Here is a 26,509-nt window from a genome sequence, read left to right on the forward strand (position 1 = left end):
CTAACCTATTTGGTTGTTAGAAGAGTACACATGATGTTGCATTGATGCATTCCATGGTGTTTTCTTAACACCATGTTTGTGTTTGATGTACCTCAATAGCAAGACTAACTGCACTATATTTTAGATATTCCCAGGAGAGCTGAGGAAGGGAGAAAGGCCACCAGCAACACTCCCGGAGTACACGTGTGAGCCCTTCCCCGGCACCTTGATTTGCAGTAGTCTCAAATTTTATGTTGCGGTCCGTACTTTTCTAGGTGTTATATAACATTGCTTTCATGTATGCCAAGAAGGAGGAATGGAAAAAAGCTGAAGAACAGTTAGCATTGGCCACGAGCATGAAGTCTGAGCCCAGACATTCCAAAATCGACAAGGCCATGGAGTGTGTCTGGGTAAGCGTATTGGTGATGCAGGTGGGGAGAGGATTTCACTGGATTCTCATTTGTCTCAGAGGACATGCCATTGAGAAGCCATAAAAGTGGTGCTTTTACTTTCTGAGTCTGGGTAACACAGATGTTAGGGTATAGTTCCACTTACGATCTTAAATCTGTGCTGAGAACCTGAGGCCTAGAGTATGGGATGGCAGAGGCCTGGCAGCACACCGCCCTCGCAGTGGGGCTCCTGGGCAATGCAGAACAGGATACTGGATGCTGGAGCGGCACTGCACAGACTGTAAGCACTGAGAGGGCAGACACCATGTCTGCTGGATCACCACTGAGTCCTCACAGCCTGGCACAATGCTAGGCACGTAACAGCTCTCAGCAAAAATGTTTTGTTTTGTTTTGTTTTGAGATGGAGTCTCGCTCTGTTGCCCAGCATGGAGTACAGTGGTGTGATCTCGGCTCACTGCAGCCTCCGCCTCCTGGGTTCAAGCAATTCTCCTGCCTCAGCCTCCTAAGTAGCTGGGATTACAGGCGCATGCCGCCATGCCTGGCTAATTTTTGTATTTTTAATAGAGATGGGGTTTTGCCATGTTGGCCACGCAGGTCTCGAACTGCTGACCTCCGGTGATCTGCCCACCTTGGCCTCCCAAAGTGTAGGAATTATAGGGGTGAGCCACCACGCCTGCCCACAAAATGTTTTGATTATGTGAATGAGTGATAAAAATTAGCCATCGTTCAAGCATATTTGTGAATAAGGCTAGCTTTAAATCCGATTTTTAAAACACAGAGAAGAGGACTCAAGTCAGTCTTTATATGCCTATCCTCGTCAGCAGACACTCATCCAGGGGAACACTGTTATGAGCCTCACTTAATCCCGGGCCAGCCTCGTCGCGGTGGTGCCGTCTACACCATTAGAGAACCCCACGGACACCACACAGAGAGGGAGAGGAGCAGTTCCTCTGGGAAAAGAGGGTGCTGGGCATATAGCAGCAAACAACGTCCACGTGGCCTCGCAGCAGAAGGTGGTATTCAAACCAGGGGGTCCTACCTTAACACCCTAGAGCAATGACAACACTCATTTGGAAAAAGTGCTTCTATGTGGTTATCTCAATAAATTCTTGCATCTATTCGCTGAGGGAGGCAGGACAAGCATCGTCACCCCCATTTTCAGATAAGGAAATGCTACGTTTTCTGTGTTACAGAAGCAGAAGCTGTACGAGCCAGTGGTGATCCCTGTGGGCAGGCTGTTTCGACCAAATGAGAGACAAGTGGCTCAGCTGGCCAAGAAGGATTACCTAGGCAAGGCGACGGTAGGTGTCCCCTGAGTCTCCTGTGGCCTGGGCCATGTGGAGCAAGGTGGGAGGGACTCTTGAGAAGAGGGCAGCCTCCTTGTGGCTCTGTCCCTGGGATGGCAACAAGAGACTTGTTTATAGGACAGAGGTTTGGCTGAAAGATAGGCAACCACTTCTAGTTTATTTTCTCCAGGCTGCTCCCATTCCTCCCTTCCAGCTTGACCCTGGGTGAGAGCCACAGGGTTCCCCACAGGATGCTGAGTCTTGGGGACTGAGCCAGTGGAGGGAAAACACAGCCATGAGGAGCTCACTAAATGTGAAGAGAAGGCCGGGCAGGGTGGCTCATGCCTGTAATCCTAGCGCTTTGGGAGGCTGAAGTGGGAGGATCACTTGTGGCCAGGAGTTTGAGACCAGCCTAGCTAGTGGAGAGGCTGTGAGGCGAAAGGGTCACTTAAGCCCAGGAGTTCAAGGCTACAGTGAACTATGATTGCACCACTGTACTCTAGCCTGGGCAACAGAGTGAGACTCTGTTTCTAAATAATAAAAACAAATATGGAAAGAATATGTTGGGGAAAGAGATCAGCATGGGTTCCTCTTGGATTAATGCTCCTTGTAGTTCACGTGTTAGTGGGCTGAGGAGTCTTTCCCTACTTCCACAGCCCTGTGTTTAGACTATGTCTTAAATTGCACTTCTTCTAAATCCAGGTCTTGGCCGGGCGTCGTGGCTCACGCCTGTAATCCCAGCACTTTGGGAGGCCGAGGCTGGTGAATCATGAGGTCAGGAGTTCAAGACTAGGCTGGTCAACATGGTGATACCCCATCTCTACTAAAAATACAAAATTAGCCAGGTGCTGCGGTGCATGCCTGTAGTCCCAGCTACTTGGGAGGCTGAGGCAGGAGAATCGCTTGAACCTGGAAGGCGGAGGCTGCAGTGAGCTGAGATTGCGCCACTGCACTCCAGCCTGGGCAACAGAGCATGACTCTGTCTCAAAACAAAACAAAACAAAACAAAAACAAAAAAGGGTAATTTGACGTTATACAAATTGCACCTCAATAAAAACATTTGTTTTTAGAGAGGAGAAAGCAAGCCTCTGTTAGCAGGGGTTGGGTGAATACTCGTTTCCTCAGTTGCTGAAATCCTAATCCAGAGGATCAGGAATCTAATCCTCAGTTACTGTCCACGTCTGAAACCAGGCTCAAGTGAGAACCGGTCTAGGGCATGAGCAAGGAGGGAGAGCCAGAAGAATGGAAACCGTGCTGGCAGAGCCTCACACCCTCCTGTCCTTGATTTCAGGTTGTGGCGTCTGTAGTGGATCATGACAGTTTCTCTGGGTTTGCCCCTCTGCAACCACAGGTGAGGCAATCCTGACCTTCTCCATGGACCTAGGTCTCAAGAGCTTTCTGTGAAGCATTCGATTCGAGAGACTATGTGTGCTGAGCTGCCTTATTGAAAGGGCTCCTTCAAGTGGCCCTCAGTGCAGCTGAGGGATCTGCCTGCCCTCTCTCAGTCCTGGGTTCCATGGCTGGTAAGGAAATAAGGCAGTGTCAGGCTTCACCCCAAGTCCTCTGAAGCTAACTCTCCTGCCTCCCCACAAATGCCAGTCTTCACGTCTCTAAAGAGATCTGCTGATACTCTCTCTGAAGCCTCAACCATTCTCTCAGGAAGGTGAAACACAAGTTATGGAAGGCTTGTTAACAAAGCCTCTTCTTGAGTACGGGGCAAGTGGGGAACCCTGTGGGGCCTGGGTCTGAGGTTTGGGCTCTCCTGGCTCTACCCATCTGCTCATGTGCAGGCGTTTCCTTCGGGAACACAGGCAGGGCGCTGAGAGTGAACCTTTTTCTGTCCAAACTGGGCTTGGAGAGGTGGGCTCAGATGAACTGGATGACAGTGGATCTAGAAATGCAGACAGAGATTCCTTGCGAAGGGAAGAGGGGAAAACGCATTGAGGAAAATAGGAACTCTGTGGCAATGAAACTGTGATGGTGAAGAGCATTGGTCAGCACCAGCAGAGGGCGGGTTTTCTGAGCAGGGGCAGGTATGTTCCAGATCTAGATTCCTTGATCTCTTTCTTCACAATAAAGCTGATGAAAGCCTTGCTGAAGTCCCTTGAGCTTCAGTTCAGCCAGAGGCCATGAAGGGAACGCAGCCCAGGTCACTGGATCCCTTGGTATTCAGTGTAGAACAGGGGAGGAGATTCTTGCCCAGTCAGTGGAATCCTGTGTCAATTTTAAATACTCAGAAGTGGCCAGGCGCAGTGGCTCATGCCTGTAATCCCATCATTTTTGGGAGGTTGAGGTGAGCAGATCACTTGAGGCCAGGAATTCCAGACCAGTCTGGCCAACATGGTGAAACTCCCATCCCTACTAAAAATACAAAAATTAGCAGGGTGTGGTGGCACATGCCTGTAATTCCAGCAACATGGGATGCTGAGGCAGGAGAATCACTTGAACGAGGGAGGCAGAAGTTGCAGTGAGCCAAGATCACACCACTGCACTCCAGCCTGGGCGACAGAGTGAAACTCTATCTCAAAAAAAAAAAAAATTTTTTTTAAATTAATTTTAAAATACTTAGAAGTGTCATGTGACATAGTAGACATTAATTACAGAACAGAGCTTCTGGAAACTCTCCTGGGAAAAGGACAGAGCTCAAGGTCAAAGCATTCTTGTGACACCATGTTGCTGTGTGACTGCTAACCTCCAGAAACTAGCTCTGGCTCAAAATGAATTGCTGCGCTAGTGAAACCTACACCTGGGGAGCTGGTGGGAGGTGTTATTTCCCAGTGTTTAGTCAGGGTGACTGTGCCCCCTTCCTAGACAGTGTTCCCATCAGTCAGAAATGCATTATTTGACGTTTTGGTCTGGAAGAATGCTCAAATTACCATTAGCCATTTGTTGTCTCTCCCCTGCTTTCCCTCATTGCCTTTTCCATTTTCACTTCTCCTGAATATTCAATAGGCAGCTGAGCCTCCACCCAGACCGAAAACCCCAGAGATCTTCAGGTAAGTTAGATTTAAATCCATATGCAGAATATCTAAGCTCCAAGCCTGAACCGATGGCAAGAGAGGGAGGGAAGAAGATGAAGCTGGGGTCAGAGTCTAAATCCTGTGGAATTTTCTAGAATGTCAGGTTTCTTCTAGAATGTCAGGCTTGAAAGGAATGTTTAGAAGAATGTCTTCTAGAATGTCAGGCTAGAAAGGAATGACATGTGGGGATGGGAGTCTTGACCGTGGTGGAGCTGGCCATCAGGGCCTGGCTGCAGCTACATGGTTCCCAATGGCCCTCTGTCCACGTGCACAGCCAACCACATGGCAAGGGGTTGTTGCTGAGGGGCAGTGGTGTCCTGTGGAACATAGCTACCCTGGGGACCAGGATGCTGACCTCACGTTGGAGATCAGTTTCGCATTGGCCGCGGTCCCCTCTGATGGGGGCAGACCAGAGCTCTCCGGAGTCAGGAATGTAGAATGGCATCCTTTTTCCTGTGTAGGCGTTTTCCACTCCCTATCGGCACATGCTTTCTGAAGAAGTAAAGAGGAAGGACTCAAGAAAAGGAAGTCCTTCTTCTGTAAGATGAAAAACAAAGGGTGTCATAACCTACAGCTTTCTTAAGAATTATCTCGAAGTGATGAAGCAAGCCTGGTCCTCCCACCCAAAAAGGAGGTTTTAAAAAGTGATTGCCCAGGCGTGGTGGCTCATGCCTATAATCCCAGCACTTTGGGAGACCGGGGTGGGCGGATCACTTGAGATCAGGAGTTCGAGACCAGCCGGGCCAATGTGGCAAAACCCCATCTCTACTAAAAATACAAAAATTAGCTGAGTGTGGTGATGCGTGCCTGTAATCCCAGCTACTCGGGAGGCTGAGGCAGGAGACTCACTTGCACCTGGGAGGTGGAGGTTGCAGTGAGCCAAGATCACGTCGCTGCACTCCAGCCGAGGCAACAGACCAAGATTCCGTCTCAAAAAATAAAAATAAAACTAAAAAGTGACGAAAGTACCAAAGCAACTACAAAAATGAGGGGCTGGATGAGCTCATTCCTAAGCTCCCTGTCAGCTGCAAGGGCCTGTATTCCCTACAGGAATAGCCTGGAATAGTCTGGAAACAAGGAAGGGCTGAGGGGAAAGTAACAGAGTGGGGAGTAAAGGGAGGGAAGCCTGAAACCTGAACACCAACCTCTCAAATCACACGTTCCAAAGTGACGCCAATCAGAGCCTCAGAGCCTAAAAGCATGAAGTCAGACTTAAGGGAACCGACACTGCACCACAGCAGCTGGGCAGTCTCAGAGCCCTCTATTTGCCTCCCTCACGCTCCCTGTCACCTACCCTGCTCACCGTCTCCCTACCCTGGCCCAACACTGGCTCTAGGTGGTTTCTCCTTCCTCCTCTCCCACCAGTCTTTCTGGCCCAGCTGGCTCTCACCTGACTTCCGCTTTGTGCTGTTGCCCTGACCACAGTCACCTGATCCACCCCAGCCCAGCCTTGGGAGCTGGCCAAGATGACCCAGCCAGGGACCTTCCTCCTCAGAGGGGAAGGGAGGGCAAGGATTGTAAGTCCTCACTAGTGTGTGGGGTTTTTGCTTTTATTCTTGTCCCTCTGCATATATGGTTATGAGCAGGTGTACACCAGTTTCTTACCGAGACCTCTCGGGAGCCCAGGCAGGCTCAGCGTCACCTCGGCATTTGCAGTTAGATGTGGAGTTAGAGCCAGGCTGGAGCCAAGTCCCTGGCTCCAAGTTCACTGCGTTTGCGCCACGGCACTGTGTGAGGGGATGTGGGCTGGATCTTGCGTCTACCCTCTGCAGGGCTCTGGAAGGGGAGGCTCACCGTGTGCTGTTTGGGTTTGTGCCTGAGACACAAGAAGAGCTCCAGGTCATGCCGGGGAACATTGTCTTTGTCCTGAAGAAGGGCAATGATAACTGGGCCACCGTCATGTTCAACGGGCAGGTATGCAGAGGATCAGGGAGTGGTGCGATGGGCGTGGGATCCTGGCAGCAAATGCAGTCTTTCTGTGGAGCAGTATCTGCTGCCTTCTTTGCAGACCGATCAAGTTCTTTTGTCTGTTCGTCCTCCCTTCCCCAGGACTCTGGGCTGTTCTGTGGTGTGGGTACTGATGAGCGCATCTTTATTTTTTCCTTTCTGATTCTGTGGTGCTGCACTGCAGAAGGGGCTTGTTCCCTGCAACTACCTTGAACCAGTTGAGCTGCGGATCCACCCTCAGCAGCAGCCCCAGGTAATGTGATGTCAAGGCCTGACCCATTTCCTCTCACCATTTAGAGATCTCTCCCTGGAGGGGAGAAGAACCGTGTAAAAGAGGTACTGTCGGGACCCCTGGAGAAAGACTCACTAGTCTTGAGCCCGCCTTGAGATGGCACCAGCTGCCCAGAGCTGAACCTGGGAATGAGGGGAAAAAAGGCCAGGTGTGCTAAGTTGGAGGCATCTGTAGGTCCCATTGGGCCCCCCACCTCCGTGACTCTTCCTGGTCAGAAGTGACTTGGGAAGCAAAGCCTACAGTGTATGAGGGGGTTAGGTCTTCCCAGGTGTGTCTGCTTCACCTGGAAGAATAGTCAATGTGTTGGCTGGTACAATGCCATTAGAAATAAAATGAGGCCAGGTGCAGTTGCTCATGCCTGTAATCCTAGCACTTTGGGAGGCTGAGGTGAGAGGATCACTTGAACTCAGGAGTTCGAGACCAGCCTGGGCAAAATAGAGAGATGCCACCTCTATACAAATAAAAATAATAAAATGAGATCTGCCTTAGAGCTTTGAATCAGAGTGGGCCTTGCCAGCCACTGCTTCTAAACTGCTGCTACTCCCTTCCTCACACTTCAAAAGTTTTGTCCTTCTGCCAGGCCTAGAGAGCTGTCTTTATCAGATCTGAGCATCCCTGTAAGTGACTCAATGGCAGTGGGGCCTGTCTCTCTCTAGACTGTGCAACCAGTTGTATACGAGCTCAGCCCTCCCTGGTCAGAGTCACCCTATCCAGATGCTTTGAAAAGCTTCAAATGCCATGCAAACGAGAAGTGGAATTTTTCCTTTCTCAATGCCCTCTGCAGTGGAGACAGGAGCTCAGTCCCCTCCATGTCCAGTGGATTTCCAATATGGCTGAAAGAGATGCTAAAGCGGCAAGGGCCTTTTAGCGGGTTAGGATTCTTCTTTCTGCTATGATTTTCATTTTCATAAGGCCAACCTTGCCTCCTCTTTTGGCCAGCATTTCCTTCGTCTTCCCCAAATGTCACTACCATTCCAACTTTTAGGGAGTTATTTGCACCTGGCTCCTTTTCATGGGGTCTCTGTAGGGGCGTCTCCCCACATCCACCCCTGCCTGGGAACTTTGAATGAAGGTTCTGACCATCACTCCCTGTTGCCTTCAGGAGGAAAGCTCTCCGGAGTCCGACATCCCAGCTCCTCCTAGTTCCAAAGCCCCTGGAAGACCCCAGTTGTCACCAGGTGAGTGGCCCTGGAGCAACACCCTAGGTCTGGGCACAGGAGCATGCCAGGCTGCTTCCTGAGTTCCTCTCCCCGCCTTCCAGGAAATTCTGGTTTCTTCTTCTCCCAATATGCCCCTCAGCTAATGACCACGCAGCTCCAGAACCCTCCTTTCCTGCACCACCCACCCACCCCAAATATGAAATCAGTGCCCTGTCTGCCTGCCTTCTGCAGAACACTCATGGGGCCTGGGTGAATGCAGCTGGTTCCTGAGTGACTCACGTAGTCACCAAACCCCTTGATCATTAGGTACTGAAACCATATCTCAGGAAGAAAAATTGAAGTAACTATACATGCTTACCTCAGAGGGGCATGGAGTGGCTGTTTTCAAATGTCTGAGGCACTGTATCTGGAAAAGAAATTGCTCTGTGGAGCCCTGAGACTGAACAGAGAACCAGTGGGCAGATGTGAAACGGAAACGTTCTCTCCGAAAGGCTGTTTCCTAGTGTGGAGAGGGCTGGCTTGGGAAGTGATGGGCTTTTTATCACTTACGCACTTGAAGCCGATTCTGGATAAGTGCTTGGTAGAGACGCACAGAGTGAGTGGCCGGCCGGATTCTAGATCAGTGACTGCCACACGCGCCTGATCATCAGAATCACTCGGCATGCCCTTCCCCCATTTTTATTTTGAAAAATGTCCAACCTACAGAAAAGTTGACAGTAGAATACAGTAAACATCAGAATATCTTTCACTTAAACTCACCAATTGTTAACATTTTGCACCATGAACTCGCCCTGCTCCATTCTATATTTTTCCCCTGAGCTAGTTGAAAAAAAGTTACAGACTCATGACACTTCACCCTATACAGCTGCAAAAACACAGTCTCCTGCATAATCACAATAGAATCACGGTATCTAGGACACTAAACATTCGTATGATAACATTATATAATGCATATTCCATATTCAAATTTCTCCCATTGCTCCTGCTCAATGTCCTTGACAGCTTTTTTGTTGTTATCTTTTGTGCAGAGGCTCATCAAGGATCACATATAAACCTAGGAAGATTTTGTGAATACAGGGTCCTAGGCTTTGGGCTCTGATTTTTTAGGACTGGAATGGGGCTCAGGAATTTGTATTTTAGAAAAAACTTGGCCGGGCGCAGTGGCTCAAGCCTGTAATCCCAGCACTTTGGGAGGCCGAGACGGGCGAATCACGAGGTCAGGAGATCGAGACCATCCTGGCTAACACGGTGAAACCCCGTCTCTACTAAAATACAAAAAAAAAAAATTAGCCGGGCGAGGTGGCGGGCGCCTGTACTCCCAGCTACTCGGGAGGCTGAGGCAGGAGAATGGCGTGAACCCGGGAGGCGGGGCTTGCAGTGAGCTGAGATCCGGCCACTGCACTCCAGCCTGGGCAACAGAGCCAGACTCTGTCTCAAAAAAAAAAAAAAAAAAAAAAAAAAAAAAGAAAAAACTTCCCATGTGATTGTAATGATCAGCTAGGTTTGAGATCAGTGGTCTTTTCTGTCATGTACCCGCTATGGTAAATATCTTCGTGCATGCTTCTCTTACATCAATTATATTAGATTAATATATTAAATTAATAAAATTTAGGAAACATACACAAAAATAAAGAATAAGATGAGGATCAGTGGTTCTAATAGTTCTTCCTGTGGCCTCTGGCTCACCTTGCACTCCTGATTTTCATTGCTTTGGATCCTGTGGATTTAATTGACCTTCGGGATCCCCGCTAACCTTGTGGATTGGTGAGGATACGCTGGTCCTTTGATAATTACCTATAGGCTCCCTAGAAGCAGAGACCGAGTTTGTTCATGTGTTCATGACCTTCATGCTTCCCCAAGGTGAGACTTCCCCACAGTTTACTAAGGTTAATAATTGCCCCACAGATTAAAGGGTAAGAGGTTGGGGGCCCTATTTGAAGAGGTTTCATCTGTGTGTAGCAGGGGCTGGCTAAGCGTGTTCATTCACCATCTTCTTTTGTTTTACTCCCTACTTTTTCCATTCAGGTCAGAAACAAAAAGAAGAGCCTAAGGTAACATTTTTCCCTCGTACTGTTTCAAGTGGTAGAAGATGGGATGGCTTGGGCTATCGACCACAGACGTGTCTGTCTGGGTTATAGCAAGAGCCCCAGTGGAAGGGTCGAACCAGTTGCTACCTTACAGGGTCCATGGGCTAGGGACCCTCTTGACAGCCTCCTCCACTATCATGTACACACTTCCTACTACCCAAGCTAGTGGGCCAGATCTTGCTCAGTAGGAATTCCTGTCCAAGCAAGGGTGGGGCTAAACGACCTCTGAAGGCCCTTTTGGCTACTATGAAACCAGTTACTTATTGGCCTCTCCCCTGCTGCATGGGGTACCCCCTGTGCCAAATCACCAAGCCTCAGTGATACAGGATGTTGAGAGAAAGCCTCAGACACTCAGGAGTTCCCTTTGCTTCCTCCCCACTCAGGAAGTGAAGCTCAGCGTTCCCATGCCCTACACACTCAAGGTGCACTACAAGTATACGGTAGTCATGGAGACTCAGCCTGGACTCCCCTACAGCCAGGTCCGGGACATGGTGTCTAAGAAACTGGAGCTCCGGCTGGAACACACTAAGCTGAGGTGAGTTCCATGCAGGCAGCTGTGAGGGGAACAGTGGGGACCTTGTGCTGGCCTGGAGGAGGGAAGAGGAGGATGGTTTTTGTATGATGTTCTTTGACTGGATTCTTACTCATTATCCCCACCCAGCTATCGGCCTCGAGACAGAAATGAGCTGGTGCCCCTTTCAGAAGACAACATGAAGGATGCCTGGGGCCAGGTGAAAAACTACTGTCTGACTCTGTGGTGTGAGAACACAGTGGTGAGTGCAGTGAAGGGCATCTAAAGTTCCATTTCCACTGAGCCACTTCCTCAACAATTTGACATTTATCAAGCCCCTTCTGTGTACCAGGCACGATGTGTGGTTTTGGGGATATGGTGGGTAACAAGTCACAGCTCTGCCTCCCTTTTACCTACATCCTCACCCCATTTGCAGCAGGGAGAGGGTTTCTCACAAGAGAAAAGCAGGCCCAGCAGGGCAGGAGCTCACAGAAAGCCTCCTGCCCCTCCATTGGCTCCGTGCCTGACTGTGTCAAACATCCCATCCATCACTGTCAAACAAGGTTGGAATGAAGTCATAGCTTAAGGCTCAGCTCATAGCCATTCTTCACCTTCTTTTCTTTTCTTTTTCTTCCTTCCTTCCTTCCCTCCCTCCCTTCCTTCTTTTCCTCCATCCCTCCCTCCATACCTCCCTTCCTTCCCTTTTCTTTTTCTCTTTCTTCTCTTTCTTCTTCTTTTTCCTTCCTTCCTTCCCTCTTTTTTTCTTTCTTTTTTCTTTCTCTTTCTTTCCTTTTCTTCTCTCCTCCCTTTTCTTTTTTTCTTTTTCTCTTTTGCGTTGCTTGCTCTCTCTGTCTCTCTCTTTCATCTTGCTCTGTCACCCAGGCTGGAGTGCAGTGGCACAATCACAGCTCACTGCAACCTCCGCCTCCCAGGCTCAAGCAGTCCTCCCACCTCAGCCTCCCGAGTAGCTGGAACTACAGATGTGCACCACCACACACAGCTACTTTTTAAAATGTTTTGTTTACAGTATATATAGTCTCACTATACTTCCCAGGCTGGTCTCAAACTCCTGGGCTCAAGCAATCCTCCCACCTTAGCCTCCCAAGGTGTTAGGACTGCAGGTGTGAGCCACTGCACCTGGCCAACCTTCTCAAGTTAACATGAGGAAGAACACTTTCACACGAGGGTGAAAGAAAATAGCATTTATTTCACCAAGAGATAATTTGGGTAACACCTTATTAACAGCAAGTATCTACTGAGAACTTCCCATGTGTCAGATACTGTGCAAAGTGCATTTTTTTTTTTTTTTTTTTTTTTTTTTGAGATGGAGTCTTGCTCTATCGCCCAGGCTAGAGTGCAGTGGCTTGATCTTGGCTCACTGCAACCTCCACCTCCCGGGTTCAAGCAATTCTCTGCCTCAGCCTCCCGAGTAGCTGGGATTACAGGTGTCCGCCATCACTCCTGGCTAATTTTTATATTTTTAGTAGAGACAGGGTTTCACCATCTTGGCCAGGCTGGTCTCGAACTCCTCACCTCGTGATCCACTTGCCTTGGCCTCCCAAAGTGCTGGGATTACAGGCATGAGCCAATGTGCCCAGCTGCAAAGTGCATTCTGTGTGTTAGTTCTTACAATCTTCATAACTCTGTGAGGTAGATATTATTTTCTCATTTTATAATTTAGGAAACAAGGCAAAGAGAGGTCACGCAACTTGACCAAGATTAAATAGCTGGTTAGTAGTGGAGTCGGACTCAAGCAGATGTTTTGATTCCAGAGCCTGCCTCTATTCCTAACTACCCTGCTGTACTGATGGTTCCAGGGCACGTTATCTTACTAGCCTGAGGTCTTATTAGCCTGAAGTCTGACTTCCAAGTAAGAACAATGGGAGTCAGGTGAAAAGTTAGAGGCTAGAAGCATTAATAGAAGCAACAAGGTAACACTCCAACTCTGTCTCTTGGTCTCCAGGGGAAAAAACTGTCATTTCTTTTTATTGTTGACATTAATTCCCTCCCCCAACTCTAGACCCAGAAAACCACCCATCTGCCTTCTGTAAATATACTTTTTCCTTTTACATAATTTCATGCAAGTGGATTGTATAGTGCGTGTTTAGTCTTTTTGTTTCACTGGTCTCATCCTTTTGATTGCTAAATGGTACTCCACTGTATGGATACTCCATTCCGTGCATCTGTTCACCTGCTGGTGGACATTTGGGTTGTCTGCTAGTGACATTCTTCAACAAACACTTGCTGAGCGCCTAGGGCTCTGTAGATAGGCAGGCACATGAAGCCTCATGTTGTGTAAACTGATGGCGGTTCACAAATGGACGTACTGTGTTATGGAAGCACGTGGTATACTATCTAACCCAGAAATGCTGGAGGGAAGTGGAACAGGTAGGAGTTGTCTTCCTGAAGAAAATGCTGCTGAGATCATCTTGAAGCTTCACCGTAAAACAATAAATAAGAAATTAGTGAGGTAGAGGAGGAAAGGATGCATTTTACAGATGGAAAGGAACACCATAGAAGTCAGCATAGTGGGTAAAGGGGCTCAGTGTTACTACTGAGGATGCAATGGGGAGAGTGGTGGGAGACGGACTGGAAAGGCAACATACCATGGAAGGCCTTGTACACTAGGATGCTGCTGTGAGCAGGGAAGAAAGTCAGGTGTTGCTTTGAAAGAATGGTTATGAGGTATATGAGCAAGGCAGGGACTGAGCTAGGCTAGCCAGTTCTTCCCGATGAACCAGCTCCCATCCAGTCCTGAGGCTGGAGAGAGCTCCAGATTCAGCATTAATGAGGCCAGTCTCCACTGACCAAAGCTGTTAATTAGGGCTGTTTCAAAAGTTTCAGCTCTCCTATTCACCTCACCTGTTTTTCTGACTTTGCATTTTTAGGCTGTTGCATTTGCAGTTACACTGGTGCAGGGAGTATCATATGAAACAGTTCACACATGAATCCTTGGGAAAGTTACCATTTTCTACCTACAAGTGGATTTGGAGATGGTAGAAATGAGCAAGTGGGAAAGCTATTCTGGCTCATCCAGGCCCAGAGCCACAGTAGGAGGCAGAGTCCTTCCTGCAAACCTCACCCTCGCAGCTGGGCTGAGGCTTCTGTTTAAAGCAAGGGGTTCTTTGCTAGATTCTCACTCAAATCAGAGACAAATGTTTGCTGGAAAAGAAAAAAAAGTGGGAGAGGAAGAGTGAAAGAGAACGAGCCTAGAAAGGGGCAGTGTATAAACCTGTTTTAAGGTATCTTCCCCGGTCAGAAAATTGCCTTCAGGAAATACGGCCACTGGGGATGAGACTCCCTGGTGTCTCTGGCTGAGACAAAAGGCCCCAGGACCTGGGGTAAGAGTGAGTGTGAGTGTAAGGGGTCTCTTGGAAGTCTGAAAGGTCACTCTAGGTTTTCCAACTGTCTTTGGATTAACCCCTTCAGCATCTTTTTAAAAAGATTCTTCCTAGAAGGAGTTTTGCTCTAAATGTGAACTACTTCACTTAAACTTTTTTTTAATTAAAAATTTTTCCTTTGACAGGAGCTTCAATCTATTTGGTGGCTACATGTAGCCAACCCTCTTAAAACTCCCAACAATCTTTCTGCAATTTAATCCAGGCTCAGGAGTCACTGTTGAATGTTCTTTATCACTATCCATTATTCTTGGAGGCAGCAAGGCAGGTTTTCACTAGCTAGGAAAAAGAAAACGGGCGCAGTGGCTCATGCCTGTAACCCCAACACTTTGGGAGGCTGAGGCAACATGGTGAAACCCCGTTTCTACTGAAAATACAAAAATTAGCTGGGTGTGATGGTGCACACCTGTAGTCCCAGCTACTTGGGAGGCTGAGGCAGAATTGCTTGAACCCAGGAGGCAGAGGTTACAGTGAGCTGATATCGCACGACTGCACTCCAGTCTGGGTGACAGAGTGAGATTCTCTCTAAAAAAAAAAAGAGGCCTGGTGTGGTGGCTCACGCCTGAAATCCTAGCACTTTGGGAGGCTGAGGTGGGCCAGATCACCTGAGGTCAGGAGTTTAAGACCAGCCTGGGCAACATGGTGAAACTCCATCTCTACTAAAAATACAAAAAAAAAAAAGAAAAGAAAATGAACTACCATTTATTAAGCATCTACTCTATGCTGGAACACTTACCATTAACCAAGTCTAAATATTTTTACATATTTAGAAGAGTACTGCCACAGAGTAAGTGTTCACTAAATGCCAACTACTATTATTCTACGCCATCTCATTGAATTCTTCTAGCCTCAATTTCAGGTGAGGTAACTGAGGTTCTGAGAAGTTACACTGCTTGCTTAGGGACACAGAGCTGGTAAGCAGTGGAGGTGGGACACAAACCTTGGTCTGTGGACTCTCTAGGGCCATTTCCACCTCATTGTACTGCCTCTCAACAAAGACAATATACCAAGGTTCAACAAACAGCATTGAGAAGCTAGAACTTGTAACACTCGGTATATACAAGCCTAGCAGCATTTCTAATGTTGATTTGTTAAATTCTATGATTTACATCTCTAGAAACTGCATCCTTCTCCTTCATTTGTGAAGCAAAAGTGACCATAATGTGGAAGAAGTCTAAGACCAGAAGTCTAAGATGTATAAGAAATGTTGTTGGCCGGGCGCGGTGGCTCAAGCCTGTAATCCCAGCACTTTGGGAGGCCGAGGCGGGCGGATCACGAGGTCAGGAGATCGAGACCATCCTGGCTGACACGGTGAAACCCCGTCTCTACTAAAAAATACAAAAAACTAGCCGGGCGAGGTGGCGGGCGCCTGTAGTCCCAGCTACTGGGGAGGCTGAGGCAGGAGAATTGCGTGAACCCGGGAGGCGGAGCCTGCAGTGAGCTGAGATCCGGCCACTGCACTCCAGCCTGGGCGGCAGAGCGAGACTCCGTCTCAAAAAAAAAAAAAAAAAAGAAATGTTGTTACAGATAAAAGAAGTATGGCATTGTGTAGTGGTTTTCGAACTTTAGCAAGTATCAGAACTCCCTAGAGGGCCGGGCGCGGTGGCTCAAGCCTGTAATCCCAGCACTTTGGGAGGCCGAGACGGGCGGATCACGAGGTCAGGAGATCGAGACCATCCTGGCTGACACGGTGAAACCCCGTCTCTACTTAAAAAAAATACAAAAACTTAGCCGGGCGAGGTGGCGGGCGCCTGTAGTCCCAGCTACTCGGGAGGCTGAGGCAGGAGAATGGCGTAAACCCGGGAGGCGGAGCTTGCAGTGAGCTGAGATCCGGCCAGTGCACTACAGCCTGGGCGACAGAGTGAGACTCCGTCTCAAAAAAAAAAAAAAAAAAAAAGAACTCCCTAGAGGACTTAAAATACAGATTGCGGCTGAGGCGGGTGGCATGAGGTCAGCAGATCGAGACCATCCCGGCTAACATGGTGAAACCCCATCTCTACTGAAAATACAAAAAAAAAAAAAAAAAAATTAGCTGGGCGTGGTGGTGGGCGCCTGTAGTCCCAGCTACTCGGAAGACTGAGGCAGGAGAATGGTGTGAACCCAGGAGGAGCTTGCAGTGAGCCAAGACCACACCACTGCACTCCAGCCTGGGCGACAGAGCAAGACTCTGTCTCAAAAAAAAAAAAAAAAAAAAAAAAAAAAAAAATTACAGATTGCAGGATTCACCTTCAGGGAGTTTCTGATTTAGTAGTTTTGGGATGGAGTTGAGCTGCGGGTATACAGGCCTGAGCTCTGCCTCCTGTCAGATCAGCAGCAGCATTAGATTCTCATAGGAGTGCGAACCCTATTGTGAACTCTGCATGTGAGGGATCTAGGTTGCACGTTCTGTATGAGAATCTAATGCCGGATGATCTGAGGTGGAACAATTTCATTCTGAAACCACCCTCACCGCCACCCACCACCCACCACCATTCATCTAAAAACTGTCTTCCAGGAAACTGGTCCCTGGTGCCAAAAAGGTTGGGGACCGATTTACCCAACATCCAGTATTCACAAAGAGCATATAAGCTCTACACAAGGCACTGATCACAAACTTTATGAGTTTATATCCCAGGTTCTACTTTGACATTTCACTGTTTCCTTTAGTGATGCTCAATGTTCATTTGGCAGGAAAATGGGAAAATTAACAGGCCCTTTATTATTTCAGGGTGACCAAGGCTTTCCAGATGAACCCAAGGAAAGTGAAAAAGCTGATGCTAATAACCAGACAACAGATCCGCAGCTTAAGAAAGGCAGCCAAGTGGAGGCACTCTTCAGTTATGAGGCTACCCAACCAGAGGACCTGGAGTTTCAGGAAGGGGATATAATCCTGGTGCTATCAAAGGGTAAGTGCTACTCCAAGATTATAGAAACAAATTAACATGTTAGCAGAAACAAGGTCAAGGGCAGAGAGAAGAAAACATCAATAATCTACAAACAAAACTTTAGCCAGTGTTTTCAACCTGCTTCCTAGCATCTAGCTGGAGGGAGCAAAGCTGAGCACTCAAACTTTCCCTGTCTATTGTTCTAATAGCCAGGAAAGCAACAAGAAGCTGAGTTTTTTTTTTTTTTTTTTTTTTTTTTTTTTTTTTGAGAGAGTCCCCCTCTGTCGCCCAGGCTGGAGTGCAGTGGCACAATCTCAGCTCACTGCAACCTCCCCCTCCTGGGTTCAAGCGATTCTCCTGCCTCAGCCTCCTGAGTAGCTGGGATTACAGGCGCCTACCACCATGCCTAGCTAATTTTTGTGTTTTCAGTAGAGATGGGGTTTTGCCATGTTGACCAGACTGGTCTCAAACTTCTGGCCTCAAGTGACCCACCTGCCTCGGCCTCCCAAAGTGCTGGGATTACAGGCATGAGCCACCGCACCTGGCCAGTGATAACATCTTGATTATTAAAGAGGAGTATGCTTTGGAAACCATGGATTTTCATTCCCAGAGGTAACAAATTGGCTGGAATCACTTTGCCTTTGCATCAAGCCATACGACCTTCTGCAAACCATAGTTCTTTGAATTAATGTACTTTTCAAAGAGAAAAGTAGGTAAATTTTGCCTTAAAAACCAGCTATTCAGAACTATGCTGTGTCTCCGGCGACTTTCTTGATTCTGTTTGGAATGAACAGACTAAAAACTGAAACAGCATGCCTGTAATCCCAGCTACTAGGGATGCTGAGGTAGGAGGATCACTGGAAGCCAGGAGTTCAAGGCTGTTGCCTGGGCAACACAGCAAGACCCACTTCTTAAAAGTGGAGAGTTCTAAGAATCCCTCGGAGAGGGATCAATTCCTGGGCCCACTCTCCAGAGATTCTGATTCTGATTCAGGTCTGGGGCGGGGCCCACCAACTTGCATCTCTACCGAGTTTCCAGGTGATGCTGGTCTACTGCCTACACTCTAAGAAGCACCATTCCAACTCGTGGTTTGCCAGCCTAATTCTCTACCTGGACACAAAAAAGTCCCATCATAAAAGCCCTGCTCATATGCTGAGTCTGTGAACTACCAATGCAAAGCAGTGAAAAACTACTATCAATTATAACAGAAAATCCAACAGACAAAGAGAGTGGGAAATTTTAAAGTTAATGGGGGTAGGTGAGTGTGGTGGCTCACACCTGTAATCCCAGCACTTTGGGAGGCTGAGGTGGGTGGATCACTTGAGGCCAGGAGTTCAAGATCAGCCTGGCCAACATGGTGAAAACCCATCTCTACTAAAAATGTAAAAATTAGCTGGGTGTGGTGATGCACATCTGTAGTCCCAGCTGCTAGGGAGGCTGAGGCAAGAGAATCGCTTGAACCCAGGAGTGGAGGTTGCAGTGAGCCGACATTGCACTACACTCCAGCCTGGGTGACAGAGTGAGACTCTGTCTTAAAAAAATAAAAATAGGCCGGGCGCAGTGGCTTATGCCTGTAATCCCAGCACTTTGGGAGACCAATGTGGGCGGACTGCTTGAGGTCAGGAGTTCAAGACCAGCCTGGCCAACATGATGAAACTCTGTCTCTACTAGAAATACAAAAATTAGCCGGGTGTGGTGGTATGTGCTTATAATCCCAGCTACTTAGGAGGCCAAGGCAGGACAATTGCTTGAACCCAGGAGGTGGAGGTTGCAGCGAGCTGAGATTGCACCACTGCACTCCAGCCTGGGTTACGGAGTGAGACTGTCTCCAAAAAAAAAGAAAAAAAAAGTTAATGCGGGTAGAGAGAGTATACAAGTCTGTAGCAATTAATTAAAAATATGAGTAGTATAGGCCGGGCATGATGGTTCATGCTGGTAATCACAGCACTTCGGGAAGTCAAGGTGAGTGGATCACTTGGGGTCAGGAGTTTTAAGACCAGCCTGGCTAACATGGTGAAACCCCATCTCTACTAAAAATAAAAAAATTAGCCGGGCATGGTGGCACGCGCCTGTAGTCCCAGCTCCTCGGGAGGCTGAGGCAGGAGAATCACTTGAACCGGGGAGGTGGAGGTTGCAGTGAGTCAAGATTGCACCTTTGCATCCCAGCCTGAGCAAGAGTGAGACTCTGTCTCAAAAAAATAAATATATATAACATATTATATATATATATAATATATATAAAATTTATATATAATATGTATAAAATATATATAATATATATATAATGTTGTAGTAATATAGAAGCAGACTGTTCCAACAAGAGAGAATGGTAACTCAGTGGGAAGAACTGGGTTGAACACCTCCCAGTGCCACTTTCTAGGTGCCTAAATCAACCAACCAGCTCAGTTGTCTGGAGTTTGGGAGAGGGAGCAGGAATAAAATGACAGAACACACTAAAACAACCTTTTGGGTAGATATGGAGAGAAGCCAGTGCACTTCTTACTATGACCTACCTGTACAAGTCTAAGTTGAGGAAGTACCCATATTGTAGCACTTCAATAGAAAACAGAATTTAGCACAGTCAGGGTAGGACAGAGGGGAGTTCAATTGCATTCAAGTTATGAGACGGTCTCATCTGCAAAGTGTTTCTCAAACTCTAATGCGCATGTGAATCACCTGGGGATCTTCCTAAGTGGATTCTGACTCTGGTGTGGGGTGGGGTCTGGAATTTTTCATTTCTAATAAGCTTCCAGTCCACGACCTACCCTGTAAGTAGAAAGCATCAAGACAGTGATTTGCAGTTAGAATTACCGAGGGAACTTTTGAAAAAACTGCTGCCCAGTCACACCACACATTAAAGCAAAATTTCTGGGGCAGGATCCAGGCACCAGGGCCTTAATGTCTGATCTAGATGTACAAAGACAAACTTAACTGGCTGTGTGGTCAGGTAAGTGGGCTTTGGAGATTATACCTAAGTTGTCTGATTTTTACTGGCAGAATGGCTCTGAACAAACTATTCACCTCTCTGGGTCTCCTTTTCCTCAGTAAAATATGGATACCTACAAGTTATTATGAAGTCTGAATATATTTTTTAAGTACAATGCCTGTACTCTATTAAAGGCTCTGAGTAGGAGCTATTAAAATCTTTATATTTTACAAACATGTACTAACCCATCACTAGCTCCAACTCAGCTGTTTAATGGAGTTCAGTGAAAAGAAGTTTACTAATGAACTTTCATTTTTAATATATTTAACCAATGGCATGTCCCTTTTCTGTAGTCAAAACAAAGATTGCCAACAAAGCACAGGTAAGGCACAGAAGCTCACCCCTATCACCACAGCACTTTGGGAGGCTGAGTTGGGTGGATCACTTGAGCCCAGGAGTGAGACCAGCCTGAGTGACAGTGAGACCCTGTCGAGGCTGGGGGTGGGGGAAGGATGGAAATTCTATTTACGAATTCGTTGTTCAATTTCTTTGACCTTACTTCTCTATCTGGTAACTTTTTGAAAAACATAATTTATCCTTCTGCATTTTGCTCCTTCATTATCATGTTAAGACAGATCAATAAGATGGTTAAACCCAGTGTTCACTCTCAAACCACTTTGCAATACTGTCTTTGCCCTGTTGATCACAATTAGGGGTGGGGAAGGGTGACCAATAAAAAATTCTGTGTGGAAGAGCCAGACAGGGTGATCTTCCTACAGTGGTTTTAGAAATCCATGTGTACTTTTCCTTTTAACAGTGAATGACGAATGGCTGGAAGGGGAGTGCAAAGGGAAGGTGGGCATTTTCCCCAAAGTTTTCGTTGAAGAATGCGCAACTACAGATTTGGAAAGCACTCGGAGAGAAGTCTAGGATGTTTCACAAACTACAAAGCTGAAGAAAATGAAGCCCCTATTACCTGTTTGTAAGATTTAGCACCCTTCTGCTGTACACTATACTGGGACATTACAGTTTGGAAGTGTTAACTATTCCCTGTTAAAATTTAACCTACTAGACAATGATGTGAGTACCTAGGATGATTTCCTGGGGCATAGCGGGTGAGGGGATGGGGACAGGTGAATGGAGGAGTTAGGCGAGAGGAGGAGCGGATGGAAGTGTCTGGAAAGGGCACCAGAGGGTCTTCCAGGTGCTGATCCTGTTTCTTGATCTGAGAGCTGGCTACCCAGCTGCGTTCCCACTGTAAACATTCATCAAGCTGTACATTTGATTGTGTACTTTTCTGTGTCATACCGCAATAATAAAAAAAAAAAAAACTATCTTACAAAAACAAGACGCGAAGTCCAGGCCCAAGGACTAAGTACAAATATTCCTGTTTCTGAACCATTACTATAATTGACTCTTAAGGCTTGAAGTAACCTTATTCATGAAGCATATACAAATAAACTTTTCTTTTTTCATTACGTGTTGCTTAAACAGAACCTAGACTGAGTGAGGGTCTCATGGAATACAACACTCAATTCCACAGAGAATTTATAGAATTACATACCTTTGTACATTATCAGAGAGGAACATGTGTTAAGAACTCAATACTGAATATATATCACCAACATTTAAGCGATGAAAAACAGTGGTGTTCATGAAGCCAGTTGGTAAGTAGTATCTTGTTAGCTGACATTTGGTAATACAGTTATGTATTGCTTCACAATGGAGACATGATCTGAGAAACATGTTGTGCAAACATCATCTAGAGTGCACTTACACAAAACTAGATGGTATAGCCTACTACATAGAAAGGTTACCAGGTATAGCCTACTACACCTAGGCTACAAACCTGTACAGCATATTACTGTGTTCAATACTGCAGGCAACTATACCACAATGGTAGGCATCGGTGTATTTAAACATACAGGTCAGCAAAAATGTATTATAATCTTACGGGAGCATGATTGTATATGCAGTCCATTGTTGACCAAAATGTTGTTATATGGTAAATGACTGCATATACTATACTAATATACATAACAGAATGCTATGGATTTGGCTAAACCAATTGTCCAATTTTTCAGGACTAACTTGGGTGAAGGATTCTGTAACTATTAGACCTTAAGGCCTGGCCTTAATTCCTCTCCCTACCCCCTTCTTCTTGTAGCGTATGTGCAGCTTTGCTAACAATTTTTCAAGTGTGTAGGCACTTGTAAAAAGTAGAATAAGGAAGTGAAAACTGCAGACTGAATCAACACGTAGGTGAAATGACAGTCGGTCAGGGTGAGCACACAGACATTACGGTTTGCTACAGCACTGGCTTCCAGCACACAGTTGGAAGACCCAGCAAGCTACCACTAGAAACTTTGGACACAACTCAAAGAAAAGAAACCCCAAAACTAAGAAGAGTAATTAATGTTGCTGCTAATCAGATTCAGTGAATTTTTACAGGCCAAAAGGATAAACTCTCTGAACTGCCTTAGTAACAGCTACAATAGGAATAAAAATGATGGGCTCTTAATTCCTTAACATAAGTCATTCTTTTATTAAATAAAATAATTTTGATAATCAATTTCTTACTACTCATGCCTTTCTATTATAATTAATTATAATTTCCATAATTCATCGGTCTGGAATGCTACTAAAAGCAAAAATAACCCTGAAAAATACTCAAGTTCTGACCATCTATGCCTTTCCCTGGATGACTTGTGAGTTGTTGAAATTCTTGCCTTTTAAGTTGGATTTTCTTCAATAGTTGTATCTTTTAGGATAGAAAAGAAACAATCAATACACAGATCTGGTTGGAGAGAACATGGTTTAATTAAAGGCAAAGCTGATTTTCAGCAGCTGCAGGTCTTGCACAGACAGACAAAAACAAAAAACAAAATCCAGAAAACAAAACAAAACAAAAAACCAGGAAAGAAAGTTTACTACACAAAACCAGTTTCTGATAAAGATTCTCCTCCCCCTCCTCATTACTCCACAGTGAGGATGATAAGGCGAGGAATCCCGCCCCAAGAGTCAGAAAACATTCCAAACACCAAATTCTCATGCAGAATGGGGCTTTAGATGGGAGCTGGGTATTACTGGGAGTGAGATGGTAAACCTGGTTAGCTTGTCTAGGGCGCAAGAATCAGTGACAGTTCAAACACTGGAATGTTGCAGCTGCCTGAATGCAGAGCTCAAACACACAAACTGGGTAAAGGTAGTAGGAAAAAGGCTTCGGAAGAGGAGAGAAAGATGGACACAGGGAAGGGGCTGAAGAGAAGCACAAAAGGTTTCATATTGCCATTGGGTGGGGGGCTTCACCTTTTCAGACCTTTCAAAAAAACAAAACAAAACCCAAACACCATATCAAACTAAAAGAGCAATAATGTAAGCATACTGGGGGGGCGTGGTGGGGGGGACTCCAACCACTCTCTCTGAAGAGCAATGAGCATTATCTCACCCCTTTTCATTGCTGGGGTTGCCCAGACTCCAGTGACAACTGGGGCTCCTGGATGTGCTTTGCTCTACAGCTGTGTTCCAGCTCTTAAGTTCCACACTAACCCCATACACTCATACACACAACCCCTCCCCTCTGGGACAGCAGATGGGCATGTGTGTTTACACAAACATACAGACAAACGAGAGACCTCCCAGAAAATAAACCCTACCACTAGCACAGCAATTGAACATTTAGATTGTTTTCATAATTTCCCCTTAAAATATTACTTTTCCAGGAAATGCCTAACAGAAATGCTGTCCTTCTGTTTCTACGCAAGTACTTTTTCAGTCCTCTTTCCTCCTAATAAATATCAAATAAAGAGTTTATTTTCCTTTCTTTCGCGTTTTCCAAAATGGACGACGTTGCGTTTTCTTCTGTGCGTGACGTGCACATGTCCGTGTTGCCTTGAATTTCACTCTGAAAGTGGAGGCTGGGAGACTGCAGCTGGGCAGGGGCCTGGGCCCTCTGTGGACTATGCAGATACTGCCGCATCCTTCCTCTTCAGACTGTCTTTTGGGCCCCAACTGCTGGACCCCATGCTGTTGCTTCTTGGGGAGATGTGATGTTGTACACATTAGGAATAAAAACAATTACTAGCATACAGCATCGGGTAAAAAAGGGATGGAGGTGGGGCAGGAGGGTGGGAAGTAGAATGGGGGCACAAAAACCAACCAAACAAAAAATAACCACACTGAAAGCTTCTACCTATTAGAATGTTCCAGGCTGTGAATGGACTAGCCTGCCTTCCGCGAGACTGCTTGCTGTGCGACTGTAAAATGTACAGGAATCAAAAACGTAATTTGAAATCCTACAGCAGTCACCTGCTAGGCCAGTCCAGCACCACCACCCACACTGCATCCTCGATTGGGGCTCGAGCACCTACAGAGTGAAGGGCATTTCCTGCTGGAGTCTCCTGGCCAGAGGAGGGCCTACCAGAGCCTTCTGAGAGGCCTTGAACTCTCCCTTAGGGAACACTTCCACTGGCTGAAGAGGTCGGTTCCCCATCCTGTCACCACCAACCTCTCACAGGAGCAGTGAACGGGGCTTTCCTTGCTACACACTGACTAGAAGCACACCTGTGTATGGAAGAATTCAGTGTGATATTTTACTACTGAGAGTAATAATAATAAAAGATGTTTAAGAATAATTTCAACTACATTCTCAGTCAGCAAAGCAACCATTAATGGATTCCTATTTTATTCCCCACAGAGGGAAAAAGGACTGAGAAGTTCCCATTGGCTTCTCCCATCTGCCTTCCCTTCTCAGCTTTCACTTCCCATGTGGCTGGGGACATGCACGATGGAGAAGGTGAGAGGCGGTGATACCAAGTAACTGAGTGAGATAAACAGCAGTTCCTCTCTCTCTCCCTCCGGAAGGCCCCGGGGGGATGGAGAGTTCCTGATGGATTTTTCTTTTTGTTGCACTGCGAACATTTCGTGCACACTCAGCGGGCTGGTGGAATACTTACACCCTCTTGACAGCAAGAAACAGAAAAGAGGGCTGCCACCTGCAGGGGACTGTGTGGGCCAGTCCTGCAAACCCAACATGCCATGGTTTATGGAGCCTTCATTCCCAGGTTGCCACTTTGGCCTCAGTGTGGAGGGTTCATGGTGCCTTGTCCCCGTTGCTGTTTCTGCTTCTGCTGCATTAACAGCTGCTCCAGAGCGGAAGGTCCAGGATGCATCATGGAACTGGACCAGATAGACTGAAAAACAGTCCAGATCTTGTCAGCAGAGGTCAAATGCCCAGTTGTCTGAAAGGGATTTGTTTTTCAATCCCAGCCAAATATAAAGGCATACATATGGCCCCAAAACCAAACCCCACTCCCCACAAAAATCCAGCTATTAGAAAAAGTCATTATAAGATTCTTAAAGCTAGTTAGTTTCCATTAAGACTGTTTTAAACCAGAAGAAGTGAAATCACATTTTATGTCAAGTCTTTTTACTGAAACTCGGCTGTATGTGGTACCACATAGGGCATTTACTATAAAAGTTTTAGGCAAACAAAACATTTCTAAAATTAGATACTCTTATTTTGTCAGAAAATGCTTAAATCAAACATTCCAAAATGAATCAGAATTTTCTTAACCTTAGAACGAAACTAAAACCTTTGTTTTTATCCTCCTGAAGATACTGCTTTACCACTAGTGAATTCAGAAATTAAAAATTATCACTCAAGAATCTTGTAAGGCAGCCCATGTTTCTAGAACTCTGCTATATATGTGCTACGTATCAGTCAACCGCGAGGGCCTGAGAAGTCTCGCTATTTATGTGAATGAAAGCAGAGACACCTTTGCTATAATCATCTTGTGGTTCTTGTTCTGAAATCTACTCACCTTTAGGCTTTCCATGAGGACAGCAGAGGAATCCTCCATGGAGGGGCCATGGCCTGTCCAGGTGCCACTCGGAGTGCTGGCCTGATGCCAACTGCTCTCAGAGGATGACGTCGCTGAGAGGTAATCAATGCCAAACCCACCCATGGCTAAGGGATGAAAAGAGATAAGAAAAATTCAAGAAGATGTTCTATCACTACCAACTGCCAGACCCCAGGGAAGGATAGAGTAAATTCTTTCAATTTTGCTTGGCAATGAAATGTAGATCTCACCTGGCTTATCAGTTTTCCACCGATCTGCAGTCCTTCTATCCCTGTTATCTGGAGTCCCAATGGGTCCAAAATTGGAGAATGGAACAGAATTATGGTTGTGTGTTGGAGGAGAACTGGGCAGGCTGCTTGGGTTAGAGGAATGAGGAGACTGGCTGGCTGGTGTTGAATGATCTATCAAATAATAGTAACACAGGATATAGTAAATCATTGTTTCACAAACATACAAAGAACTACAGGTTCCTGTAGATCTGATCACTAAAATTCTAACAATAACCACGGGGCTTTGAAGGAAAGGGAAACTAAAGGCTCCAAAGAGATCTGCTAGATGCACTAATTTGCCCTGCCACACATATCTAAGGCATATTCTTCACCTTAAAAAAGCAAAACAAAATAGTAGGCAATTTTTGTCAACTGAATGAATGCACTATTCTGGCATGACTATTTCAGATACATATTTATTGGTCTTATGTATCAGAAAGAATTTGCTAACCTTAAGAATTACTATTTAGTCAGACTCTATTATAAGTTAAAAATCTCA

At 46.3% G+C, this 26,509-nt stretch overlaps 2 protein-coding genes across 13 annotated transcripts in view; one reads left to right on the plus strand and one right to left on the minus strand.

The window, feature by feature from the left end:
* The window catches only part of NCF2 (neutrophil cytosolic factor 2), a 37,083-nt gene extending 15,728 nt beyond the window's left edge, over window positions 1–21,355 (plus strand). The window contains exons 4-15 of one of the 2 annotated variants that reach the window (XM_050765900.1): window positions 255–389; window positions 1,583–1,690; window positions 2,967–3,026; window positions 4,628–4,671; window positions 6,468–6,609; window positions 6,827–6,895; window positions 8,037–8,112; window positions 10,120–10,145; window positions 10,565–10,716; window positions 10,843–10,954; window positions 16,798–16,975; window positions 20,698–21,355. In XM_050765900.1, coding sequence (XP_050621857.1) covers window positions 255–389; window positions 1,583–1,690; window positions 2,967–3,026; window positions 4,628–4,671; window positions 6,468–6,609; window positions 6,827–6,895; window positions 8,037–8,112; window positions 10,120–10,145; window positions 10,565–10,716; window positions 10,843–10,954; window positions 16,798–16,975; window positions 20,698–20,810 — 1,215 coding nt within the window. In that variant the 3' untranslated portion in view covers window positions 20,811–21,355. The remainder of the gene's footprint in view (window positions 1–254; window positions 390–1,582; window positions 1,691–2,966; window positions 3,027–4,627; window positions 4,672–6,467; window positions 6,610–6,826; window positions 6,896–8,036; window positions 8,113–10,119; window positions 10,146–10,564; window positions 10,717–10,842; window positions 10,955–16,797; window positions 16,976–20,697) is intronic. The other variant, XM_050765903.1, reaches the window with a different exon arrangement.
* Window positions 21,356–22,678: 1,323 nt separating this feature from the next.
* Window positions 22,679–26,509, minus strand: part of SMG7 (SMG7 nonsense mediated mRNA decay factor) — an 87,833-nt gene continuing 84,002 nt past the window's right edge. For all 11 annotated transcript variants that reach the window (XM_050765821.1, XM_050765887.1, XM_050765869.1 and 8 more), the window contains 3 exons: window positions 25,972–26,142; window positions 25,703–25,848; window positions 22,679–25,072 (listed from right to left, as the gene is read on the minus strand). In XM_050765821.1, the coding sequence (XP_050621778.1) occupies window positions 24,959–25,072; window positions 25,703–25,848; window positions 25,972–26,142 (431 nt within the window). In that variant the 3' untranslated portion in view covers window positions 22,679–24,958. The remainder of the gene's footprint in view (window positions 25,073–25,702; window positions 25,849–25,971; window positions 26,143–26,509) is intronic.

This window comes from Macaca thibetana, chromosome 1 (assembly GCF_024542745.1).
Source record: "Macaca thibetana thibetana isolate TM-01 chromosome 1, ASM2454274v1, whole genome shotgun sequence".
NCBI lineage: Eukaryota > Metazoa > Chordata > Mammalia > Primates > Cercopithecidae > Macaca > Macaca thibetana.